The sequence below is a fragment of the Mirounga leonina genome, unplaced genomic scaffold (assembly GCF_011800145.1).
Source record: "Mirounga leonina isolate KUSES-001 unplaced genomic scaffold, KU_Mleo_1.0 Mir_93, whole genome shotgun sequence".
NCBI classification, from domain to species: domain Eukaryota; kingdom Metazoa; phylum Chordata; class Mammalia; order Carnivora; family Phocidae; genus Mirounga; species Mirounga leonina.
This window is the reverse complement of record NW_023270854.1, coordinates 51,670,010-51,692,418: the sequence shown is the minus strand read 5'-3', so window position 1 is coordinate 51,692,418 and position 22,409 is coordinate 51,670,010. Positions and strand designations below refer to the sequence as shown.

General features: G+C 38.0%; 1 protein-coding gene and 1 pseudogene across 3 annotated transcripts in view; one reads left to right on the top strand and one right to left on the bottom strand.

Moving 5' to 3' along the window:
• The first annotated feature begins 629 nt into the window (after positions 1-629).
• LOC118004756 lies at positions 630-1,791 on the top strand (annotated as a pseudogene).
• A 9,789-nt stretch (positions 1,792-11,580) lies between these two features.
• NDC80 (NDC80 kinetochore complex component) overlaps positions 11,581-22,409 on the bottom strand; it is a 48,111-nt gene continuing 37,282 nt past the window's right edge. For all 3 annotated transcript variants that reach the window (XM_034996326.1, XM_034996325.1, XM_034996327.1), the window contains 4 exons: positions 19,939-20,031; positions 18,629-18,759; positions 16,474-16,576; positions 11,581-11,986 (listed from right to left, as the gene is read on the bottom strand). In XM_034996326.1, the coding sequence (XP_034852217.1) occupies positions 11,849-11,986; positions 16,474-16,576; positions 18,629-18,759; positions 19,939-20,031 (465 nt within the window). In that variant the 3' untranslated portion in view covers positions 11,581-11,848. The remainder of the gene's footprint in view (positions 11,987-16,473; positions 16,577-18,628; positions 18,760-19,938; positions 20,032-22,409) is intronic.

The window sequence follows — 22,409 nt, the reverse complement described above, 5'->3', positions numbered from 1 at the left end:
TTCCTCCTACTGAATGCCTTGACACCCCAGTGATGCCACACAGAGAAAAATCTAATGAATACCCACACAAGTCAGCATGATATAATTAAGAGTTGAGGTTCTGAAGTCAAACTGCCTCAATTCAGTTTTGCCCTTCCCTAAAGAACATTACCACTTACTAACAAGAACTTGATAAAATTACTTAGTCTTTCTGTTTCTCAAGTAAATAAAAAATAATTATGGAAACCTTAGTTATATAGTTGATAAGGTAGATCTGATTGATAATATGTCCAATTAAATATCCTAAAAAGGGAATACACTTCTCTTTCAATTGCCCATGAATACTCACAAAAACTATTAGGCCACAAAGAAAAGCCTCAGCAAAGTCCGAACAGTAAACAGTAAAGACAGTATTCTCTAATTACAACACAACTTAACTAAAATTTAATAAAAATCAGAGGGACAAAACTTTGTGGAAATTTAAAACTGTTTTAAACAATGCTTAGAACAAAGAGAAGTCACCAACTGAAACTGTAGACAATGATAACATACACAGACTTGTGATGTCACTTGCTGCAGCCAGCCTGCACTCCACGTGTTCCTGTGTCTCAGCCTCCTGGCTCCTCTGCTCCCAGCCTCCACAGATTGCAATGCAGGAAGAAATCACCACACTAGCCATTGACAATGGCTTTGACATGCATAAAGTTGGCTTTGCTGGGGATGATGACCCCTAGACGTGTTCCCATTTATTGTCAGGCACCCAACACCAGGGCGTCATGGTGAGCATGAGGCAGAAGGACAGCTACATGGGTGACAAGGCCCAGAGCAATTGCTGTACCCTGACCATGAAGTACTACATGGAGCACGGCATCATCACCAACTGAATTGGGGAAAACCTGGCTCCACACCTTCTATAATGAGCTACATGTTGCTCTGGAGGAGCACCTGGGACTGCTGACTGAGGCACTCCTGAACCTAGCAACAGACAGAAGATGACTATGATCATGTTTGAGACCTTCAACACCTGGGTCATGTGCATGGCCATCCAGGCTGTGCTATCCCTTTATGTGTCTGCTCACACCTCTGGTATTGTCATGGGCCCTAGGGATCTACTAGGGCTACACCCAACCTCAGTCATCCTGGGTCTGGACTTTGCTGGCTGGGACCTGGCTGACTTCCTCATGAAGATCCTCATGGAGCATGGCAACAGCTTCACCTCCACCACTGAGCAAAAATCAAGGAGAACTCTGCTGTGTCACCCTGGACTTGCAGCAGGAGATGGCCACCATTTTTTCTTCCTCCTACCAGGATAATTATGAGCATCCAGATAGCCAGGTGATCACATGAGCAATGAGTGGCTCTGGTGTCCAGAGAAGCTCTTTCATTTCTCCTTCCTGGGTATTGAGTCCTGTGAGACCATATCCATGAGACTACCTTCAACTCCATCATGAAGTGTGATGTTGACATTTAGAAGGACCTGTATGTCAACATGGTGTGTCTGGTGGGACCATCATGTACTCTGACATTGCCAATAAGATGCAGAAATAGATTACTGCCCTGGCTCGCGGCACAATGAAGGTCAAGATCATCATTCTTCCTGAAAGTAAATACTTAGTGTGGATTAGAGACTCCATCCTGGCCTCACTGTCCACCTTTCAGCAGATGTGGATCAGCAAGCAGAAGAAGGACAAGTCGGGCCCCCCCATCATTCACTGCAGATGTTTCTACATGGTCTGCAAGAAGATTCACTGCATTTGCTGCATGAGGTGCCTCAGAAGTATACGTTTGCCTCCCCTCCTGCTGGCCTCATGAAACTGGAATAAACCTTTGAAAGAAAGTTATCATTGAAGGTTGTATCTATTATTAGCACTGGATTGTAGAATTTGCTGCCGACTTTGATGTTGTATTCAAGTTAAGTGTTCCCTTGTATATGTTTAAAACCCTGCATATATCTTTGATTTAAATCCTTAGTACATGTGGCTTAGTTGCTTTCTAACTAAGGTGAAAGAACAGGTTTATAGAAGAGAAATCCATTGGCTTGGTGAGAATTTGCAAGACCATCAATTTCTTGATATGTGCAGAGTATTAATGTGTAAGAACTGACTATTCCAGGATTTCTCTAGAGGCTGGCAAGGGTTCTTGGACCACTTGTTATTTCTGTCTTGCTAGTCTTATAGGGTTGGCAAAGTCCAAGCCTTCTCACTCAGTTTCCTTTCTTGCCTGATATTTCCCTGCCAGAACACGGTGGGTCATTACTTGCTTTGAATTGGAAAAGGTTTTTCATTTACACCTGTAAATTTATTCATCGTTTTAATCTATGTCATTCTCCAGGGGCCATCTCTGAGAGAGCCAGACTGGTGAATTAAATGGAGATATGATAGTGAATCCTTCACCACCTTTGAATCCTTCAGGTCTTTAATGGTGGCATTAATGTCTGCCATCGTCCCTGGTATATGATGTTATTTTTATTTACTATCTTGGCGAAGCTGGTAGTTTCAGCAGTTTCCACATGGCTTTCCACACTATTACAGCTTTTATGCTTGCATATTGGGGTTGTGGGGTATACTCCAAATCCCAAATATACCAATTTCAGTTATGTACTTGGGGTTTGAGGAAATGACCTTTGGGTGGGTCCATAGACCCAATGGGTATATGATGAGTCAGATTTTAGCCAGGACTCCATTAATTAGTCCTCCATTAATTAGTCCAACTCTCATAGAGGGGCCATCTGTGTTGGTGCTTTTGATTAATGTTAACTCAGATCCTGTGTCAAATAGTCCTAAAACAGTCTGGTTAGTCTTCTTCTCACACTGTACAATCACTTAAGTAATTGGCTATGGGTCCCTTTGGGGGAAGGACTGGGGAAATCATCACCTTATACATTTTTTTTAAAAAGATTTTATTTATTTATTTGACAGAGAGAGACACAGCGAGAAAGGGAACACAAGCAGGGGGAGCGGGAGAGAGAGGAGCAGGCTTGCTGCAGAGCAGGGAGCCTGACGTGGGGCTCGATCCCAGGACTCTGGGATCATGACCTGAGCCGAAAGCAGACACTTAACGACTGAGCCACCCAGGGGCCCCTCATCATTGTATACATTTGCCATGATGTTGCTAGGTCCTTCCTTCTAGAGACTCAGCTACCTCTTCAGTCAATGGGATTCAGATCTGAAAATGGCCCAGATCTGGGAACTGAGCAAGGGATTATGACTTTTTATAGGGTTATGACCACCCTTAGCCCCCTGCTCTAGTATTCTTGCTTTTTGCTGATTGTAGAGTTAAAAAAACCATACTTGTTCAATTTCACTGTTAACCTAAAACTACTCTAAAAAATAGTTTATGAATTAAAAAAAAATTACCCCCTCCTTCGTATATTTCTTTGGACTTTATTATCACAGAGAGTAGGAGAGTATAGTTCTGTCCTACTCTTTTGCCCCTAGGGACACCATCTCTATTAACCACCTCCACAACTTCTTCAGATTAAGCCCCTTCAACCGCTTTTCTGACCTTGTCCATCACTATGGGCAGCTTCCTGGCCTTTGTTACTTTAGAGCTCCATTATCCCCATGGATGTTCATGAGCTCAGCGCTATGCCTGCCTCTTCCTCTGTCAACCCAGTCTATAGAAGAGCTACCACTGAACTTTCTAGTGATACTACTGCCCTTCTCACCAGGACATTCCTTGTGGCCTTCATGCATGGGTTGTCCTCAAGGTCCTCCTCTGAAACTTTGGGGGCTCTTCTGGCTTTATGTTGTGTATTACAGCATTCTCACTTCACTCAGCCTTTCTATTTCTTCTATTTCTATTTCTACTCTCTACCAGAACAACTGAGGCATTTCCACTTGTCTGAGAATTAGGCATCATCTCTTCCAGCCTCCTCATCCATGAGTTTACCACATCAGCTGGGGTCCTTTCCAGGGTATTAAATTCCATATTCTGAAAAAGTGTCCCTAAGCCAATTCTTGCTTATTGAGCCTATGTATTAAGCACCTGGTATTGGAGTGGAACTGGAGATATTGATATGAACTCATGGTTTGTAATATTAATACAGATAGAACTATATAGATATGTGTATGTATATGAATACTTATATTTTCTTTTTGCGGGGTTTCCTTTTTTAAATTTAAATTCAATTAATTAACATATAGTATATTATTAGTTTCAGAGGTAGAGTTCAGTGATTCATCAGTTGTGTAGAACACCCAGTGCTCATTCCATCATGTGCCCCCCTTAATGTCCATCACCCAGTTACCCCATCCCTACACCCACCAGTCCTCTAGCAACACTGTTTGTTTCCTATAGTTAAGAGTATCTTATGGTTTGTCTCCCTCTCTGTTTTCATCTTATTTTATTTTTCCCAGGTTTGTTTCTTTTACTAACTGGAATCATGCCATATGTATTGTCCTTTGATGTGTTTGTTAGAGATATTCTCAGCCTAGCACACTCCTTTTATCCATTATATATTCCACAGAATTAGTGTCACTGTTCAGGTTGCTTCATTCTGCTGTTATAATTATGCCCACTTTTGTGCATAAACTTGAGCACAGGGGCTGGAATTTGAGAGGAAGAATGCCAGTTTGAGCCCTTGGCAATCGAGGTGAAGGCGTGTTGACTTGGCATTGAGCAGGTGGCAGACCCTGCATGTTGACTCGGGCAGGAGGGTGGCTGGACTGTGAATTTGGGACCTACAGGCCGATGGCATAGTGTGTGACAGGGACGTGGCTGGTTTTGCTTCTAACTTTTGTTTTTCTCAGAAACTCTATCTCTCCTTCTATTCTAAATGAAAGCCTTGCTGGATAGAGTATTCAATTGATCATGCTGCTCTCTTCTGGCCTGCAGAGTTTCTGCTGAAAAACCCACTGATAGCCTTGTGGGGTTTCCCCTATATGTAACTGCTATTGCTGCTTTTAAAATTCTCTCTTTATCACTACTTTTGGCCATTCTTATTTACTTTGTGTCTTGGTGCAGACCTCTTTGGGTTGGTTTTGTTGGGGGCTCTCTGTGCCTCCTGGATCTGGATTTCTTTTTTCTTCCCCAGATTCAGGAAGTTTTCAGCTATTATTTCTTCAGACAAATCTTCTGCCCCCTTTTCTCACTCTTCTCCTTCTGGGATCCCTATCATGTGACTGTTATGCTTGACAGTGTTGCTGAGTTCTCTGGGTCTATTCTCATTTTGCGTATTTTTTCCCCCTCTCATCTGCTCAGCTTACTTTCTATTACTCTGTCCTCCAGGTGGCTGATCTGTTCTTCTACTTCCTCTTGTTTGCTATTTATTCTAGGTGGTCTATTTTTATTTCCATTTAGTGAGTCCAATAGCTCTAATTGGTTCTTTTTTATGTCTCATATCTCTTGGTGGAGGGTCTCATGGAAGTTCTACACTCTTTTCTCAAGTCCAGTGAGTATCTTTATGAGCATTACTTTAAATTCTCTATCAGACATATTACTTATCTCCATTTCGCTTAGGTCTCCTGCTCTGATTGTGTTCTGCTCTTTCATTTGGGACATATTCCTCTGTCTCCTCATTCTGTCTATTGCTATGTCTGTTTCTCTGTGTTAAGCACCTGTGTGGTACTAGAGTGGAACTGGAGATATTGATATGAACTCATGGTTTGTAATATATTAATACAGATAGAACTATATAGATATGTGTATGTATATAAATACTTATATTTTCTTTTTTGGGGGATTTCCTTTTTTTAATTTAAATTCAATTAGTTAACATATAGTGTATTATTAGTTTCAGAGGTAGAGTTCAGTGATTCATCAGTCAGCTACGTCTCCTACACTTGAAGGTAGTGGCTTTATGAAGAAGAGGTCCTGCAGCTCAATGTCTCCTTTTCACAGGAAAATGGTGCTTCAGGGGGTCTCCTATGTGTGTTGCTACAGGGGTCTCCTACCATTATGGCTGGGATGTGTTTGCCTTCAGTCCAGCCTGTGATGGCTCTCTGCCTGTTGTGGGTAGAGTCTGGTGCTTGTCGTGTTAGTGGGCTGGTCCGGGGCTGCCTTGGGCTTGAGTTGAGTCAGACCAGGTGTTTGCCAGAGATGAAGTAGTACCAAACTGCAGGCACTTTCCCTGTGTTGTCCCTTGAGAAGCTTTTGTTGGTGTGTGGGGCCTGTGATCAGACCAGCTGCCTGGCCCCAGCCCACTGGTGGGGTCAGAGTCAGACTGGTGTGTGGTTATCTTCCCCTCTCCCTGGAGCAGGACTCACTTTGGAGTGGTGCTGGCCCTTGTCTGGGCTGCACGCACACTGCCAGGCTTGTGGCACTGCTTTGATGGGATCTTGCCAAGAGCGATCAGAGGGGGTAGATCTGCTTCACTGTGGCCTCTTGTGTATGCCGGGCTGCAGAGTCTGTTCTGCCAGTTTTCGGGTTGCTTTCTGGGTTATTTATGCCGATGTGGGTGCTCTCTAGGCCACCACGTGGCAAGGGGTAAGCACAGGGTCATCCTACTCCACCATCTTCCTGGCAGCCTCTCAATACTTATATTTTCTAGCTCTGTCCTTGGGGAAGGCCTGGAAACATTGGCATGTTAGGAGCAATGAACACATACAGTGCTTAGGTTTTGGTTTCCAAATATTATTGTCCATTAAAAGGGACCAGTCATCCTTGGAGAACTGGTCAATTCCAGGGATTGAGCAGGGAAAGTAAAGACTGGGCCTGAAATATTGGATTGTGCCAGAAAGCAAGTAAATACTCAAAGAATGACAGAGAAATGTCAAAAAGGATAGAGAAGTCAGCCTGAAGGGGGCTCCCACTCGTCAAACCTGGGACAATTTAAACATCAAAATAAATAATGATAGTTATAGATTATAACCCATTGATTAATATAAGAATCCATGGGTCCATACTGATATAAATAAATAGGAGAGAAGGGAAAGTTCTTTCTTAGAGTAGAATGCCAAGTGATTAGTATAGAAGTAATGAATAATAGAATTAGAAGTTAAAAATCACTTTGCACCTAAAAATTTCTAGAATTAGAAATTTAAAAATCACTTAATGTATAGCAGGACATTTATAGTTAACAACACTGTATTGTATATTTGAAAGCTGTTTAGAGTGTACATCTTAAAAGTTCTCATCACAAGAAAAATGTGTAAATGTGTGATGATGAATGTTAATTAGACTTATTGTGGTGATCATTTTGCAATATACACAAATACTAAATTATTATGTTGTACACCTGAAACTAATATGTCAATTATTTCTCAATAAAAAATCATTTTTTTTGGGCAATTATCACAGTAGTAATTCATTCAAGAGACATAGATGTTAAAACTAGTAGGTGAAAGCTTAATGATAAATATCTACATAGTCCCAAAGTAGCCTCCCCACCTTTTTTTTTTTTTTTTACAGAGGGAGGGAGAGAGAGAATTGGGGGAGGGGCAGAGGGAGAGGGAGAGAGAGTATCTCTGCCCAGTGCAGAGCCTGACATGGGGCTCCATCTCACAACCCTGAGATCATGACCTGAACTGAAATCAAGAGTAGGATGCTTAACCGACTGAGCCACTCCTCCTCCTCACTTCTTAATTACAAAGGGGAAAATCGTAACTGCACATACTAACAAAATCAAGTGATTAAATTACATTAATGGTACCAATAAATATCATGTGCCTTTTGATGCAATTTACTGAAAAGAATGTAACATTATTTCTGTGGTGTCCTGCAAGAAACATATCCTATCTAACTGTGAGAATAAATTAAGCAAAAATTAAGGGACAGTCTATATAAATTGACTGGACTCTTCAAAAATGCCAAGATCATGAAAGTCAAAGATGTAATGACCAGCTCTTCCATCATAAAGTAGAGTAAATAGATTTGACAACTATTGGTAGTGTGATCCTGGAATGGATCCTGGACTAGGAAAAAAATCTTATTTTTAAAAAAAATTTTAAAATTTTAAATTATTTATTTGACAGAGAGAGAAACAGCGAGAGCAGGAACACAAGCAGTGGGGTGGAGTGGGAGAGGGAGAAGCAGACTCCCGGTGGAGCAGGGAGCCCGATGCGGAGCTCGATCCCAAGACCCTGGGACCATGACCTGGGCCAAAGGCAGACGCTTAACGACTGAGCCACCCAGGCGCCCTGGAAAAAAATCCTAATAAAGGACAATTGGCAAAAGTCGAGTACATTCTGTAGATTAGGTACTAATGTACCAATATTAATTTTGTTTTTGATAATTGTCTTTTTTTTTTAAGATTTTATTTATTTATTTGAGAGAGTGGGCGAGAGAGAGAGCACAAGCCAAGGGGGTAGAGGGGGGGAGAAGAGCAGAGGGAGGGGGAGAAGCAGACTCCCCACTGAGCAGGGAGCCCTACGTGGGGCTCGATTGGAGCTCCGGAATCATGACCTGAGCCGAAGGCAGACGCTTAACTTACTGAGCCACCCAGGTGCCCCCGTTTTTGATAATTGTCCTATGGTTGTCTAAGAGATTGTCATTGTTTTTAGGAAATATAGACTGAAATATTTAGAGGTAAAGCGGTATCACATCTGCAACTTACAAGTGAGTTAAGATAGATTAAAAAAAAGGTTAATAAGAAAGGGGAAAAGAATGATAAATATAGTAAAATATTAGCTAGGGAATTTGTGTGAAGGGGGTTATTTGTATTAGTAACATTGAAAGCAAGGTAGAATAACAAAGAGATTAAAATAATTGAGAAAAGATTGAGTTAATCAAACACAGAGTCAAACATAAGACAATAATAGATAACTGATATCCCTAAATGTAACTGGAAACTGATAACTCAACAATCTATGACAAAAAGGTGGAATGAATTACATGAAGGCAGGTTTTGGCCAATATAAGATAGAGAACTTCCTGGCAAGTAGCATTGCTCAACCATGAGATGCTTTGAAATAATTAGCAATTTGGAATACTCCCTGGAAGTATTCAGGACTAGGTAAGCCATCTACCAAAAATGCCAAGGTTGGTATTCCTTATTGATTGTGAGGTTGAACTGTATATCTAAAGCCTTTTCTGACTCTAGGATTCTTGGAATTTTTAACTGGAATAATATCTACCTCAGTGGTGTTAGTTCTGAAGATAAGCATGTCCTTAGGAATTTAGAAGAAAACTATAGAGTGAGGTAAAAAATGTTGAGTGAAAAGTTTACTGCAAATTTACTGATCACTTTTGTCTCTTGAACATGTTCTAGGTTGTGCTTAGGCAGTCATTTTGTTTGAACTTAGTATGTCTTTTCTGTCATTTCTAAAGTCACTATTAGGGATACCTGGGTGGCTCAGTTGTTTAAGCATCTGCCTTCGGCTCAGGTCATGATCCCAGGGCTGGGATAGAATCCCGCATCGGGCTCCTTGCTCAGCGGGAGGCCTGCTTCTTCCTCTCCCACTCCCCCTGCTTGTGTTCCCTCACTCGCTGTCGCTCTCTCTGGCAAATAAATAAAATCTTAAAAAAAAATAAAGTCACTATTAAATAGTATTATACTATGAATAATACTTAACTAGTGGTCACTTTTAAAGTAGTACATCTCAAATTTTAATGTACATATGAACAACTTGGGGACCTTTTAAAGATTCAGGTTTGGATTCCGATTTTGATTCAGTAGTCAAGCCCATTAAACTTCTAGAATAAAATATAGATGAAAATCATATTGATGCTGGCAAAGATACCTTGAAAACTTCACAAAATGCAGAAAGTATAAAAGAAGCAATAAATTGGGCTTTTTTGATAAGAAACAATCCAGTAAAAATATGGGCCGATATTTGAAGAGACACTTCACCATGATGATACGTGGCTGACAAATAAACATATGACAAAATGCTTAACGTTAGGGAAGTGCAAATTAATATCACAATGAGATAGAGCCACACCCCCTTAGGATGGCTGAAATTAAAATGACTGGCCATACCACATGTGGGTGAGGATGTGGAGCAACTGGAAGTCTCATACATTGCAGGTAGGAACATATGGTACCATCACTTCAGAAAACATTATCTAAATTTCATAAAAGTCAAATATGCACCTACCCTGTATGAACTAGCCAGTCCAATCCTAGGTATTTACCCAAGAGAAATGAAAGCATATGTCCATACAAACACTTGAACATGAATGTACAAATAAATGACTTTATTTGTAAGGCAAAAACTAAAGAATCTAAATGTCCATCAGATAAACAAACTCAGTATATTCATATAATGAACACTAGTCAGCAAAGAGGAATGAGCTACTGATACTCAATGCAATGTGGACCTCAAAATAATCTTGGATCTCAAAATATTCTGAAAGAAGCCATACAAGCGTACATATTATTCTACTGATCTATAATAACAGAAAGGAGATCAGTGCGTGCCTGGGGATAGATGGGCAAGTGTCAGGGGAAAGAGACAAGATTGCAAAGGGCCACAAGGAAACTTTTAGTGGTGATGGATATTATTCATCAGTTTGTGATGATTTTATAGGTGTATATGGATGTCAAAACTTCCGAAAAATTTAAATAAGTATAGTTTGTCAATACACTATGAAAGGTTCAGATTCTGATTCAGTAGGTTTGGGTGGGGCCAAGAGTCTGTGTTTTTAACTAAAACACGAACTCCCTGGTGATGCTAATGCTGCTGTTTCCATACCACACTTTTGAGGGGCAAAGTCTGAGTTGTCTTTGTCATAAACAGAGGTCATTTGAATGCACAATAGATACATATGGCTGGTATCATACTGGATAGTGCAGATAAAATATTTCCATCACTGAAGAAAGTTCTGTTGGATGTTAATGGCCAAGATTCGTGAGTACATTGGCAACTATTAATCTTGTCCTATTATCTCCTAACTATAACCTGTTTTTGTTCATCCCACCCTCTCAGGCTGCATGCTGTTCTTTCATAAAGCTTTGGTGGAATTCCATTTTGGGTTTTTATATTGTTTCATTTTATCATGCTCTTCATTTTGACTTGCATGAGTTGTAATAACTTTGAATAGAAAGTTCAACTAGGGGCAGATATCAGCTGAATGTGAGGAGCTTCCTAACAATTTAGACCAAATAATCTTACGTTCTAACATGACTTCCTCACCATCCAGAAAATTCCTATCTTACAGCTCCTGTGGCTGGCTGTACACAGTCAGGATTGTGTACTGTTACAAGTAAGTTCCTGTGTGACTTCTACCCCTACAAAGAGGTGTGACCAGAGGTAAATCAGAACATTTGTAGAAATGAATTCTCATCTCTAAAATGAGGGGATTGAACTATTTTATTATTTCTTCTGATTTTCACATTCCATATTCTTCTGCTCATTTCAGAGTAATGGTGGCATGAAGCCAGAAAGAAATTTAGCTTCTTGGCTCTGAATAAGGAATGAGTTGGAATACATTTTTTAAAGAGCCCCAACCTTTGTATAGCTTATACCAGGGATTGGCAAACTTTGTGTAAAGAGCCAGATAGTACACATTTTTGGCTCTGCAGCCATATGGTCTCTGTCCCATATAATAAACATTGCCACTATAGAGTGAAAGCAGTCATAGATGATATATCAATGATTGGATGTGACTGCATTTGGCCCACAGTTTGCTGATTCCTGGTTTAGATCAAAATAACTATCTTCTAACCATCTGAAGTTAGGTTGAGAAATCAGGGGAAAACACACTTTGTTGATATAATTTTATTAACTCTGGATACATAATATAACTAGTCTTTCACATCTAAAGATAACAAAAAAACAAGTTATCATAATTTCAGGTTATACATACTTTAAATTAATGAACTAGATTTATAAAAGATATAAAAATATTTCACTGGCTTGGGAAGATATGGTCATAAGACTTCATTGTAGGGAGGGGTATAAGATATGTTAGAGATTTTTCAAACCTACAGAGGACATTTAAAAATTTACACTGTTAATAAAGTTCTTGCTTAATCAATATTTTATCTTCATTCATCAGAAGGCTTAATTAGAGCAGCTTTCTTCTTATACTTGTCTCCAATCTCTCTAATATTTTCCAAGAGATCTTCAGACACGTATTCTTCATACTCTCTATCAACTTTAGCAATCTGCTCCTCAAGATATTTCTAGTGAAAACAATGAGCAATTGTTAATGAAAAAACATTAAATTCTTTTAGAAAGAGTTTAACTGTGAAATATACAAACAAGTGGTAACATTTGTAAGAACAGGAAATTTAAGGGATACTCTTGAATCCCTTTTTGTGCCCTTTCCTAATCATATCCCCATTTTTCTTCCCAGAGCTAACCACTCTCCTCAACGATGTTTTGCTTTTCTTTATACTTTTACCCCCCCACCCCCCACTGATATGTATGTATGTATCTCTAAACAATATAGTTTAGTGGTACCTGGTTTTAACATTCATATTTACTGAATGATATTAAATATAATACTCTGACTTTTTTCCACTCAGTGTTTTGATTCATTGATGTTAATGCAGATAGCTCATTTATTCATGTACTGCCAAATAGTTTTCTATTGCATGAATATATCAATATTTATTTATCCATTTTACTATTTATGAATTTTAATTTATTTCCAGGTGTGGTAGGCTGAATAGCAGCCTCCTCAAAGATGTCCATGGCCTAATCCCCAGAACCTGTGAATACATTATCTTACAGGGCAAAGGAACTTGACAGATGTGATTAAGGAGTTTGAGAAAAGGAGATCATTCTGCATTGTCTTGGTGGGTCCAGTGTAATCACAAGGGTCCTGGTAAGAGGGAATCAGCAATGTCAATGTGAGAGTCAGAGAGAGAAAACGTAAGGACAGAAGAGTGGTCAGAGGGGATAGAAGATGTTGTGCTGTTGGCTTTGAAGATGAAGAGGCTGCATGAAGGGGGGATAGATGGTTCTATAAAAGGGAAAAGGCAAATAAATTCCATCCTAGAGTCTCTAGAAAGATTGCAGTCTGGGAGGCCCATTTTGTACTCCTGACCTCCAGATATATAAGGAAATAAATGTGTCGCTTTAAGCCATTAAGTTGGTAGTAATTTGTTATAGCAGTAACAGGAAACTAATATACTGGGTTATGTTTTTTACTATTTCAATTATACTATAACAAATTTCAACATACTAGATGGCTTAAGGCAACAGAAATTTATTTTCTCAGTTTTGGAGGCTTGAAGTCCAAAATCAAGATACTGACAGGGCCACTTTCTCTGAAGGCTCTAGGGAAGAATCCTTCCTTACCTCTTACCAGCTTTTAGCAGTTCTGGGCAATCCTTAGCTGACCGCTGTGTCACTCTAATTTCTGCCTCCATCTTCACGTGGACTCTTATAAGGATACCGGTCCCTAAATTGAGGACCTACCCTAATCTAGTACGACCTCATCTTAGCTAATGACATCCACAAAGACCTTATTTTCAAATAAGGTCACATGATGAGATTCTGGATACACATGAATTTTGAGAGGATACTATTCAACCTAGTACATTACTCCAGCACACAGTGTAAACATTTAATTAAATACCTAGAACGGAATTGCACCATTTTATTAGGGATTGCCAAACTGTTTTCTAAAATTGTTAACATCAATTTACAACCCCTGCAGTATAAATGAAAACTTGCATTTCTCCACGTTCTTGCTAGCATTTTGTATTCTCAAACTTTCATTTTTTTTGCCAATTTCCTGAGGGTGGGAAGTGGTAGATCTTTTCCTGTTTATTGGCCACCTTAGCTTTCTGTGAAATTCCCATTCAAGTCTTTTGCCCACCTTCTGTACTTATTTTCCAGAGGTCATTATATATCTGGATGCTATTAGTTGTTTTAAAAAATATCATTTACTGTTTTGTGGCTTGTCTTTCCACTCTTTTTTTTTTTTTTTTAAAGATTTCATTTATTTATTTAGAGAGAGAAAGTGATGGGGGGGAGGGGCAGAGGGAGAGGGAGAAACAGACTCCCCGATAAGCAGGGAGCTGGATGCGGGGCTGATCCCAGGACCCTGGGATCATAACCTGAGCCGAAGGTAGAAGCTTAACCAACTGAACCACCCAGGTGCCCCTCTGGTCTTTCTTTGTCTTTTGATGTAGAGATCTTAATTTTAACAAAGCTGAATTTATAAATAATTTCTTTTGTGGTTTTAACTCATGTCTAATTTAAGAACTCCTTTACAACTCCTGAGGTGTAAAGACTGTGTCTATAATTTTTCTAAAAGTTAAAAATTTAGTCTCACATTGGGGTGCCTGGGTGGCTCGGTCAGTTAAATGTCTGACTCTTGATTTCAGCTCAGGTCATGACCTCAGGGTTGTGGGATCGAACCCCACATCGGACTCTGTACTGGGAGTGGAGCCTGCTTAAGATTCTCTCTCCCTATTCCCCTGCCCCTCTCCCCAGCTCTCATTCTCTCTCTAAAAAAAATAAATTTAGCCTCACATTAACTTCTTAATCCATCTTGAAGTGATTTTTGTCTAGGTAGGAATCCCAACTCCATTAATAGAACAATTCATTTTACCCCACTAGTCTACAATACAACCTCTCTTATACATTAGTTTCCTGTCTATGCTCATCCATCTTCTTCTGGACTCTGAATCAGAGCTTGGTTTATATGCATCAGTACTACAATGGGTTCGTTATTGTAGCTTTATAATAATTTATTAACATCTAAACAGACAAAAAAGATTTTGTGCCCTTCAAGGAGGTAGGAGTCTGGAACAGGAGTCAGCATCCTTTTCCCGCAAAGGGCCAAATAACAAATATTTTAGGTTTTGTAAGCCAAATGGCCTTTGTTGCAACTGCTCAACCCTGCCAGTGTAGTGGGAATGCAACCATAAAGAGTATGGAAGTGAATGAAGTATCTGTGTTCCAATAAAACTTTATTTACAAAAGCAGCCCGTGGGCACAATTTGGTCTGTGGGCTGTAGTTTGCTGTCTCCTAGGCTAGACTATCAAGCCACATACAGGACCTGCATGGGGCTCCAATCAGGAACTGCTCAAAGAAAAGTTTTAGCTCAGAGGAAGAATATCCCATCTAAAGATACCACTAGATCCACAGTCCTCTGTTTTCTCTAGTCTAATTTTATCACTTGTAAAATTTCCCCACATTAGGTTTTAAAGATGATTGGTTGACTTTAGGGGCTCCTTTCATAGTTCACTGGCTGATTGCGAATTTTACATAGTGCAAAGTAAGTGCTCTGTAAATGCAGTCTGATCTTGAACAACAATGAACTAAATAGCAAATAAAAGTAATTATCATTAGGGTTTCAAATCTAACTTCATGTTAACTGATTAAAACTTTTAACAGTTGTGGTTACCTTTCATATAAATCCCTCGTGATAAATCACTATTGGATTAACATTGAGGTCAAACTAATTGTTACAGATAATAGATAGAGATGCAAAGGATGTTGGCAATGATTTAGTACAATCCTCTCATTATACAGATGAAGAAAGTGAAGACCAAAAGAAGCAAAATGATACATATAAACAGACTTTCTCAATTTGAGCCAACCATCACAGACTGTGAATGAATTTTCCTCTTATGCATTTATTATACATCATCCCTGAGAGAACAAGAAAGTAATTACTCATATAATTATCTGGTCTGTTGTTCAAATTAACAATACTGATTGAAAAAGAATCTATGAAAGGTTATAGAGCCACTAAGTGGGGAGAATCCAGGTTTTCTGATGTAGGATCCAGCATATTTTCTTAGTTCTTTTCACCAAGCAGTGAAGAACACTGGCAAACAAGAAAATGCAGCTCAATGTCTTTCAGGAGAAAGAGGGGAGGGGAAGTAGGATATCACATGCTCTGTTTTCAATAAATGGAAGCCTAACAAATGAGGTTTTTTTCTCTTAAACCATTCACAATTGGAAATATAATATTATCACCTAATAGACTACCCAGGAATTTTATTTTATTTTTTTAAGATTTTATTTATTTATTTGACAGAGAGAGACACAGCGAAAGAGGGATCACAAACAGGGGGAGAGGGAGAGGGAGAAGCGGGCTTCCCGCGGAGCAGGGAGCCCGATAATGCGGGGCTCAATCCCAGGACCATGACCTGATCATGACCTGAGCCAAAGGCAAGACGCTTTAACGACTGAGTCACCCAGGCGCCACTATCCAGGAATTTTAAAGTTTAGCAGTTCATCTTGGCTTCTAGGCTCTGTACAGCAGGTTGGAGGAATAGTATTATTGTTGAACTTTTAAGCTATGCTTCATGTTTCATTTAAGTACTTTATTCTATATTTTATCAGTACTTTACATGAAATAAACGTAAAGGAAAAATATTTGTCATAACACATGCTGTTTCATCTTAATCTTAATGAAATCTTAAATGTGCTGATATGTTTTCAGTATATAGAATGTGGCCTGGCACATCATTATATACTACTGATGTAATAAATACCATTATATGTTGTTTATGTGAACAGATTGCTTTATGAAATGCAGATGCTCCTTTCACACCACTAAAAAGGACTCTTTTGATAACTTTTTACTAGAACATATTTTCCACAGAAATAAAATTTATCATTTAATTTCTGTAGAAACAAAACAGAAATGTAGTTTTAAAAAGCTTTATTAGAATGTAGGAAAGACCTTCATACACTTACCTCCACAGACCCTACATGTGTGGCAACCATCTCTAAAAGACGCTGCAAGTTATTTCCCACTTTTCGTCGTTCTTCAGTTGTGGTTTGCACAATTAGTTGGTATCTGTAGAATAAAAACTCTTGTTTGAGTTATCTATGAAAAAACCTAATGCATCAGTTCTAGTTAGCTCACTTCTCCTTTTCATATTCAATAAAACCAGACTGTGCTTGGTATTTGTGCTGTTTGCTTCTCAACCATTAAAACAGAAAAAAAATTTCAAAGATCTTTTGCAAGCAACAGAACAAAACAGCACCAAAACCTTGTGCTTTAACATATAAAACTTGGGAGCAAATGGTCTTGATTGAGTCTCCAAAAGGACTGTAAACTTAAATGCTTTCAGGGAGAAGGCATTCAATACATTTGAATAGGGGAGTGGGAGTCTCACTTTTAGGCATGCAAATTCAAATTAAAAACAGACTGCAGCCAAAAAAAAAAAAAAAAAGCTTCAGCTGAGTTTTTTATCCCTAAACTACAAATAAGAAAATGAAGAGGTGTGATTTTTCTTAAGGATTGTACTTCTAACCTCAAAGTCAGATTTTTTTAGTTGAGGGCCACTTAATTAAGACTTCTACAAAAAGAGCCTATGGATTAACTATTCAGTATATTGACTTTATATAGGTTTCATGAGAGAATTATATACACAAAGGCAGAATACTCTTTAAAAAAGGGATGTCACCATTTAGTTACCGTTAATACACAATGTGGCTAAAACTCTTCCAATGTAAGTTTTAAAATAATAAGGGAAAGCAAGAGGGAAAACTTGACAATGAAGAACTAAGAAATATAACATATACAGTTAGTTCTGCTGTTTGTTTGGAAATACGTATTTGTTCCAGTTGGGTTGATATATTACATAGCAATTTGACCATAATGCAAAAATTTGTATCTGTTTATGCCATCTCTTTCCTTTTTTTAAAAGTTTATTTATTTATTTTAGTAATTCTACACCCAATGTGGGGCTTGAACTCACAATCCTGAGATCAAGAGTTGCATGCTATTAAAAAAAAAAAAAAAAGTTGCATGTTTTTCCAACTGAGTCAACAGGTGTCCTTATGCTATTTCCTTTTTTTTTAAAGATTTTATTTATTTATTTGAGACAGGGAGAATGAGAGACAGAGAGCATGAGAGGGAGGAGGGTCAGAGGGAGAAGCAGACTCCCCGCCGAGCAGGGAGCCCGATGTGGGACTCGATCCCGGGACTCCAGGATCATGACCTGAGCCGAAGGCAGTCGCTTAACCGACTGAGCCACCCAGGCGCCCTATGCCATTTCCTTCTTGAGAAACACTAGGTGAATGCAGAAAACTGCATGCAGCTGAATCCAGATGCAAAGGAATACACTAAACATATAAAAACACACCTCAAACATGTACCAGCTCCCTCAGTTCATTGCATTATGTGATGAGTCACATGCATCCACATCTGGTATTAAAACTTTCCATCTGATTTCAGATAATCGTTCTACCTCATCTCAATAATTTACAAGCTGCAACCCCTTGAATGCCCCTTTCCCCAGGCAAACTTCAGGTCTCTTTAAGATAAAGTGTCATATTTATCATAGCAATTATGTATTTCTCAACCATTTAACATGTGTACAATTGTGCTAACATTTTAGTTAGGTTCCCATCTTTTGCTTATGTGTGTCACTGACAGAGATTTTAAGTGTTGTACCCAATCCCAATTTTACTATAAGTCCTGATTTTTTACTGCATGATTTTGCAGTGTGGTGATTATTATGAGGGCACATACAGTGTTACAGTAGAATGACCATACAATTTATAGTATATAGTTTACACATAATTTCTAGAAAGTATAAATATCTTAAAAATAGTAACAAAGTATTTCAGTTGACTGAAAATTTTATGCTGTTTTCAGGGTTTAAAAGCTGCTTCTTAATTAGATGTAAAAATGAATGATTTCTTAGGGGCCAAGAGCTCTAATAGAAGCAGAATATGTTTAGGGACAGTATTTCAAGTTACAAGCTCTTTTTGTTACCTCTTCTTCCCCAAATTGCTCTATAATATAAATTAAAGCTAATAAACATAGATCTAGTTTTACAGAAATGTTAAATAATTAATCTGAAAATAAACATTATAAATCTTGGTTACATGAACTTACTCTCTCTGAATAGCATCTAATTCATTCATAGCTTCACTGAGGCCCTCGTTAACAGCACTCTCCAGCAGATGTTTGTGTTTCTCCAAGGACTCCAGCTCACTGGCACATTTTTTGTCCTCTTCTTCAGCTTCCTATCAAGATAAGGGCATGGTTATGGTTTTTGAAGTTTATGTTCTGTATATTCCATATACTACACTACTCCATATACTAAATATACTCTACATACCAAATATATGTAACATATTAAAAAAAAATCAGGTTGCATCATCATTTGTATTCTCAGAATGTATACTGTTTTACATGTAAGAGATTTTAAAATGCTCCTTTGGGAATTTTATACTGTAAACCTAAATATGACCTTCTCAATAGGCCTATATAGAAATCAGATACTGATTTAAATATTTCCTATGATCATCAAGAGGCCTTTTTATATGCAAAAATGTGGGTAACTTTCACACTACCTTCATTTCACATATGTATTCATTATGCACAGGCAAAGGAGCCCAAAGTCATCAACTCCTAAGTTTTTTAAGATGAAATATGAAAGCCTTTCACTGAAGTGCTTTAAAAAGGAAAAATGCAAGTACTGTCATGGACAACATATGAAAGAACAAAAATGATTACCAATTGCCTCATATTTCATATGTAGATCGTATTACTGTCGTGTGTTTTCTAAAATTTTCTCACTGCTTAACAAAATGTATAGGCCCTAAATACACTACAAGGCCAAGAGAAAGTTTTCAATTCCTAATACTTTGTTGGTGTAACTAAGTAAAAAATATTGGTATGACTAAAATTTTCACCTAAGTTATATAAGTGGTAATGAGCAGTCATCTGAGTGCTTCCCTAAGTAAAATGCTGGCCATAGGTGGATGGATTAGAGGTGGTGGGAAATGAATCCTATTATTTTACCTACATTCCCAATTTCATATAAATGATCTTTGGAATTTGGCCAAGATAGTTGTCCGTTTGCAATGACTCTTTACAGGCAATCATATAACGAAGGTTTATGCTTTAGGAGTGCTTAATACTAAATTTCTATAAAAGGTAGAAGAGACTACATTTAAAACATGTTTTGGTCTTACAAGGATACAGAATCTCATATTCAAGTCTAAAATATTAATGGAACAGTAAACGTGTTCTAGTGTGAAACAGCCCAATTCCAGGAAAAAAATCCTGGAAAAAAAACTCCTTATAATAAACTTCAGAAGATTAAACTTAAACACAAGTTATAGGATATAGCTTAAAGATTTAGTTAGATGTCAGAACAGGTCAAGGTTCACCTATACAAACTGTGGCAAAGTTCTTACCTTAACTTTTTGTTGGTAAAGATCATCCAGCTTTTGAACTTCTTCTTTCAGAGTTCTTACACCTCTCCTGCTTTCTGTTATCATTGTATTTAACTTGGAGAATAAAACTTTGGTTGAGAAATCATAACCATACATCAAAAACATTTTAGTTATAAAACTTTCGTATTATTGACTGACCATGTTATTTCTAGTCCTTTTGGATTCTCACCTATCATTTGTTCCCAGAATTTATTATTCCCCTGAGAGGAGTTAAATAAAAACAAACACACAAAAAAACTTATTATTTTTTAAATGTACAATACTTAAATGCAGAGTGGCATTCGATAGGAATCAAAAATCTGGCTTAATTCTCAGTAAAAGAAGGATACAAGTAACTTTTCCACTAGTTGCTGTGGGAGTATTTTTAAGCTCTCATATATATTACATAAATATTACATGTGTTATATACACTCTTAACATTTTTATATTAATACATATAAGTTGTTTTTGCCCTCTAGTTTTGAAGTCTAGCTTTACTTAGATTTGATCTATTTTATTAGTTATCTAGCTTTCCATTTGTGTGTTTACTTTCTAGGATGTTAAAGAGGTTTTCATATTGATTTTATTGGATGTTTGCTAACTGGTTATTAGTCAATGCATTCTTCCAAAGAATAATAAACACGTTTAATCTTATTAAAGTCTGAGCTTTAAGATCTGTTGAAACCAAAACTGAAGAAAAAAAGTGTTTCCAAAATTCATTTCCTGCCAACAAGTGCTAATACAGCTAATACCAGTTGATACCAGTAATTAATATGGAATGTTTTCCAGCTAGACCAAGAAGATATTTGCTGTAGGAAATAGAAAATAGCAAAAGGTATATATAAGCTGGATCTTTCTTTAAAAGGATGATTCAACACATATATGAATTTGCAAAACAATTACATATACATATTTTTGGGAAAAATTCAGTAAAGCAATTGTTATTTGGTATACGATAGGATGGCAAAATGACTATATATTTATTAGATAAACTTGCATATACTTCTCATTCAATTATCAAAAGTCTCTTTGTAAGGGATATTCCTTTCCTATTTTACAAATGAGAAGAGTTGGCTAGAATGAATGCTATTCACTTAGGATCATGCAGCAAGCATATGCCCAGAACTCCAACCTAGATGTTCTAACTCCAAGGACTTTTTCTACACCACCTGACTTTCAAGTTATTTGAAGACTAGAGGGGCGCCTGGGTGGTTCAGTTGGTTAAGCATCTGACTCTTGATTTCAGCTCAGGTCATGATCCCAGGGTCGTGGGACTGAGCCCTGTGTTGGTCATGGAGCCTGCTTAAGATTCTCTTTCTCCTCTCTCTCTAGAGTTACGAAAGCTATTCTTTAGCAGGAAACATTTTTCTCTACCCTTAAGGTTCTTTTGGCTGGTCTAAGAATTAAAGTGACATGAGACTGATTAACAGGAGAAAGTCAAATATAATTTTGTATGTATGGGGAATCCACAAAGACATGAGATTCTAAAGACAAGCAAAATGAAGTATATTTGTCATCCTGAACTAAACATAAGAGGGTAGGGGTCTGGGATTTCAAGAAAAGGAAAGCAATTCATAGGAAGATGGAAGAGTAAATGTTTGGTAAACAAATGTTTGCTGGGCCACACAGACACAAATGGGACATAGAGAGGAATTTTAAGAAAGAGACTGCTAAAGTTCCTCCCTGTCTACCATCCTTAGTTTATATTATACTGTAGTTAGCTATGGTGATAGCTCCCTTCTGGGAGGAGGTCCTTTAAATTCTTTTAGGCAGTTAGGGGTTAGGTGGAGATCAATATTTCTTCCTGAGTCTTTTGGGTTTTGAATATTTTCAGTTCTAAATAAGCTGCATGCCAGTGCTCGCTTTGGCAGCACATATACTAAATAAGCTGCATGCCAGAGTGGCACATCTTGGGGTGATTCGCCCTTGACCCCTACACTATAAACTTCCAGTCTAAAGATATGTTACTTCTGAAGTAAGTGCTAAGTTAAACAAGTTGTTTCATTAAATTTACTTGCGGTAAGACCACTGGATACCCAAATAATCAGAACTTCCACTAGGAAGTCACATTTGGTCAAAATCATGTTTACTTAATCTCTGAGCAGCTTCTAACTTTCATGTGAGCTTTACTAAAGTTTCACCAATTAAACATTCCCCCCCTCCCCGACCCCATTACAAAAATATACATTTCCATTGTGATAAATATGGGAAAAAGTAAGGAAAATAACAATTACTAATAATTCTATAATCCCAAAGAACTGCTATTAATATTTGGTATACTTCCTCCAGTATTTCTTTCATTCATTCAATAAACAACTGTCCAGCAGCTTATAAGCAAAGAAGATATCATTAGTTACTGTAGTTAATTTTTTTTCTTCTGTCATTGAGAAGACAGAAGACACTAGATTGAATTTCCATCACTTCCTGCCTCCCATCAACCAAAATATTTGTAT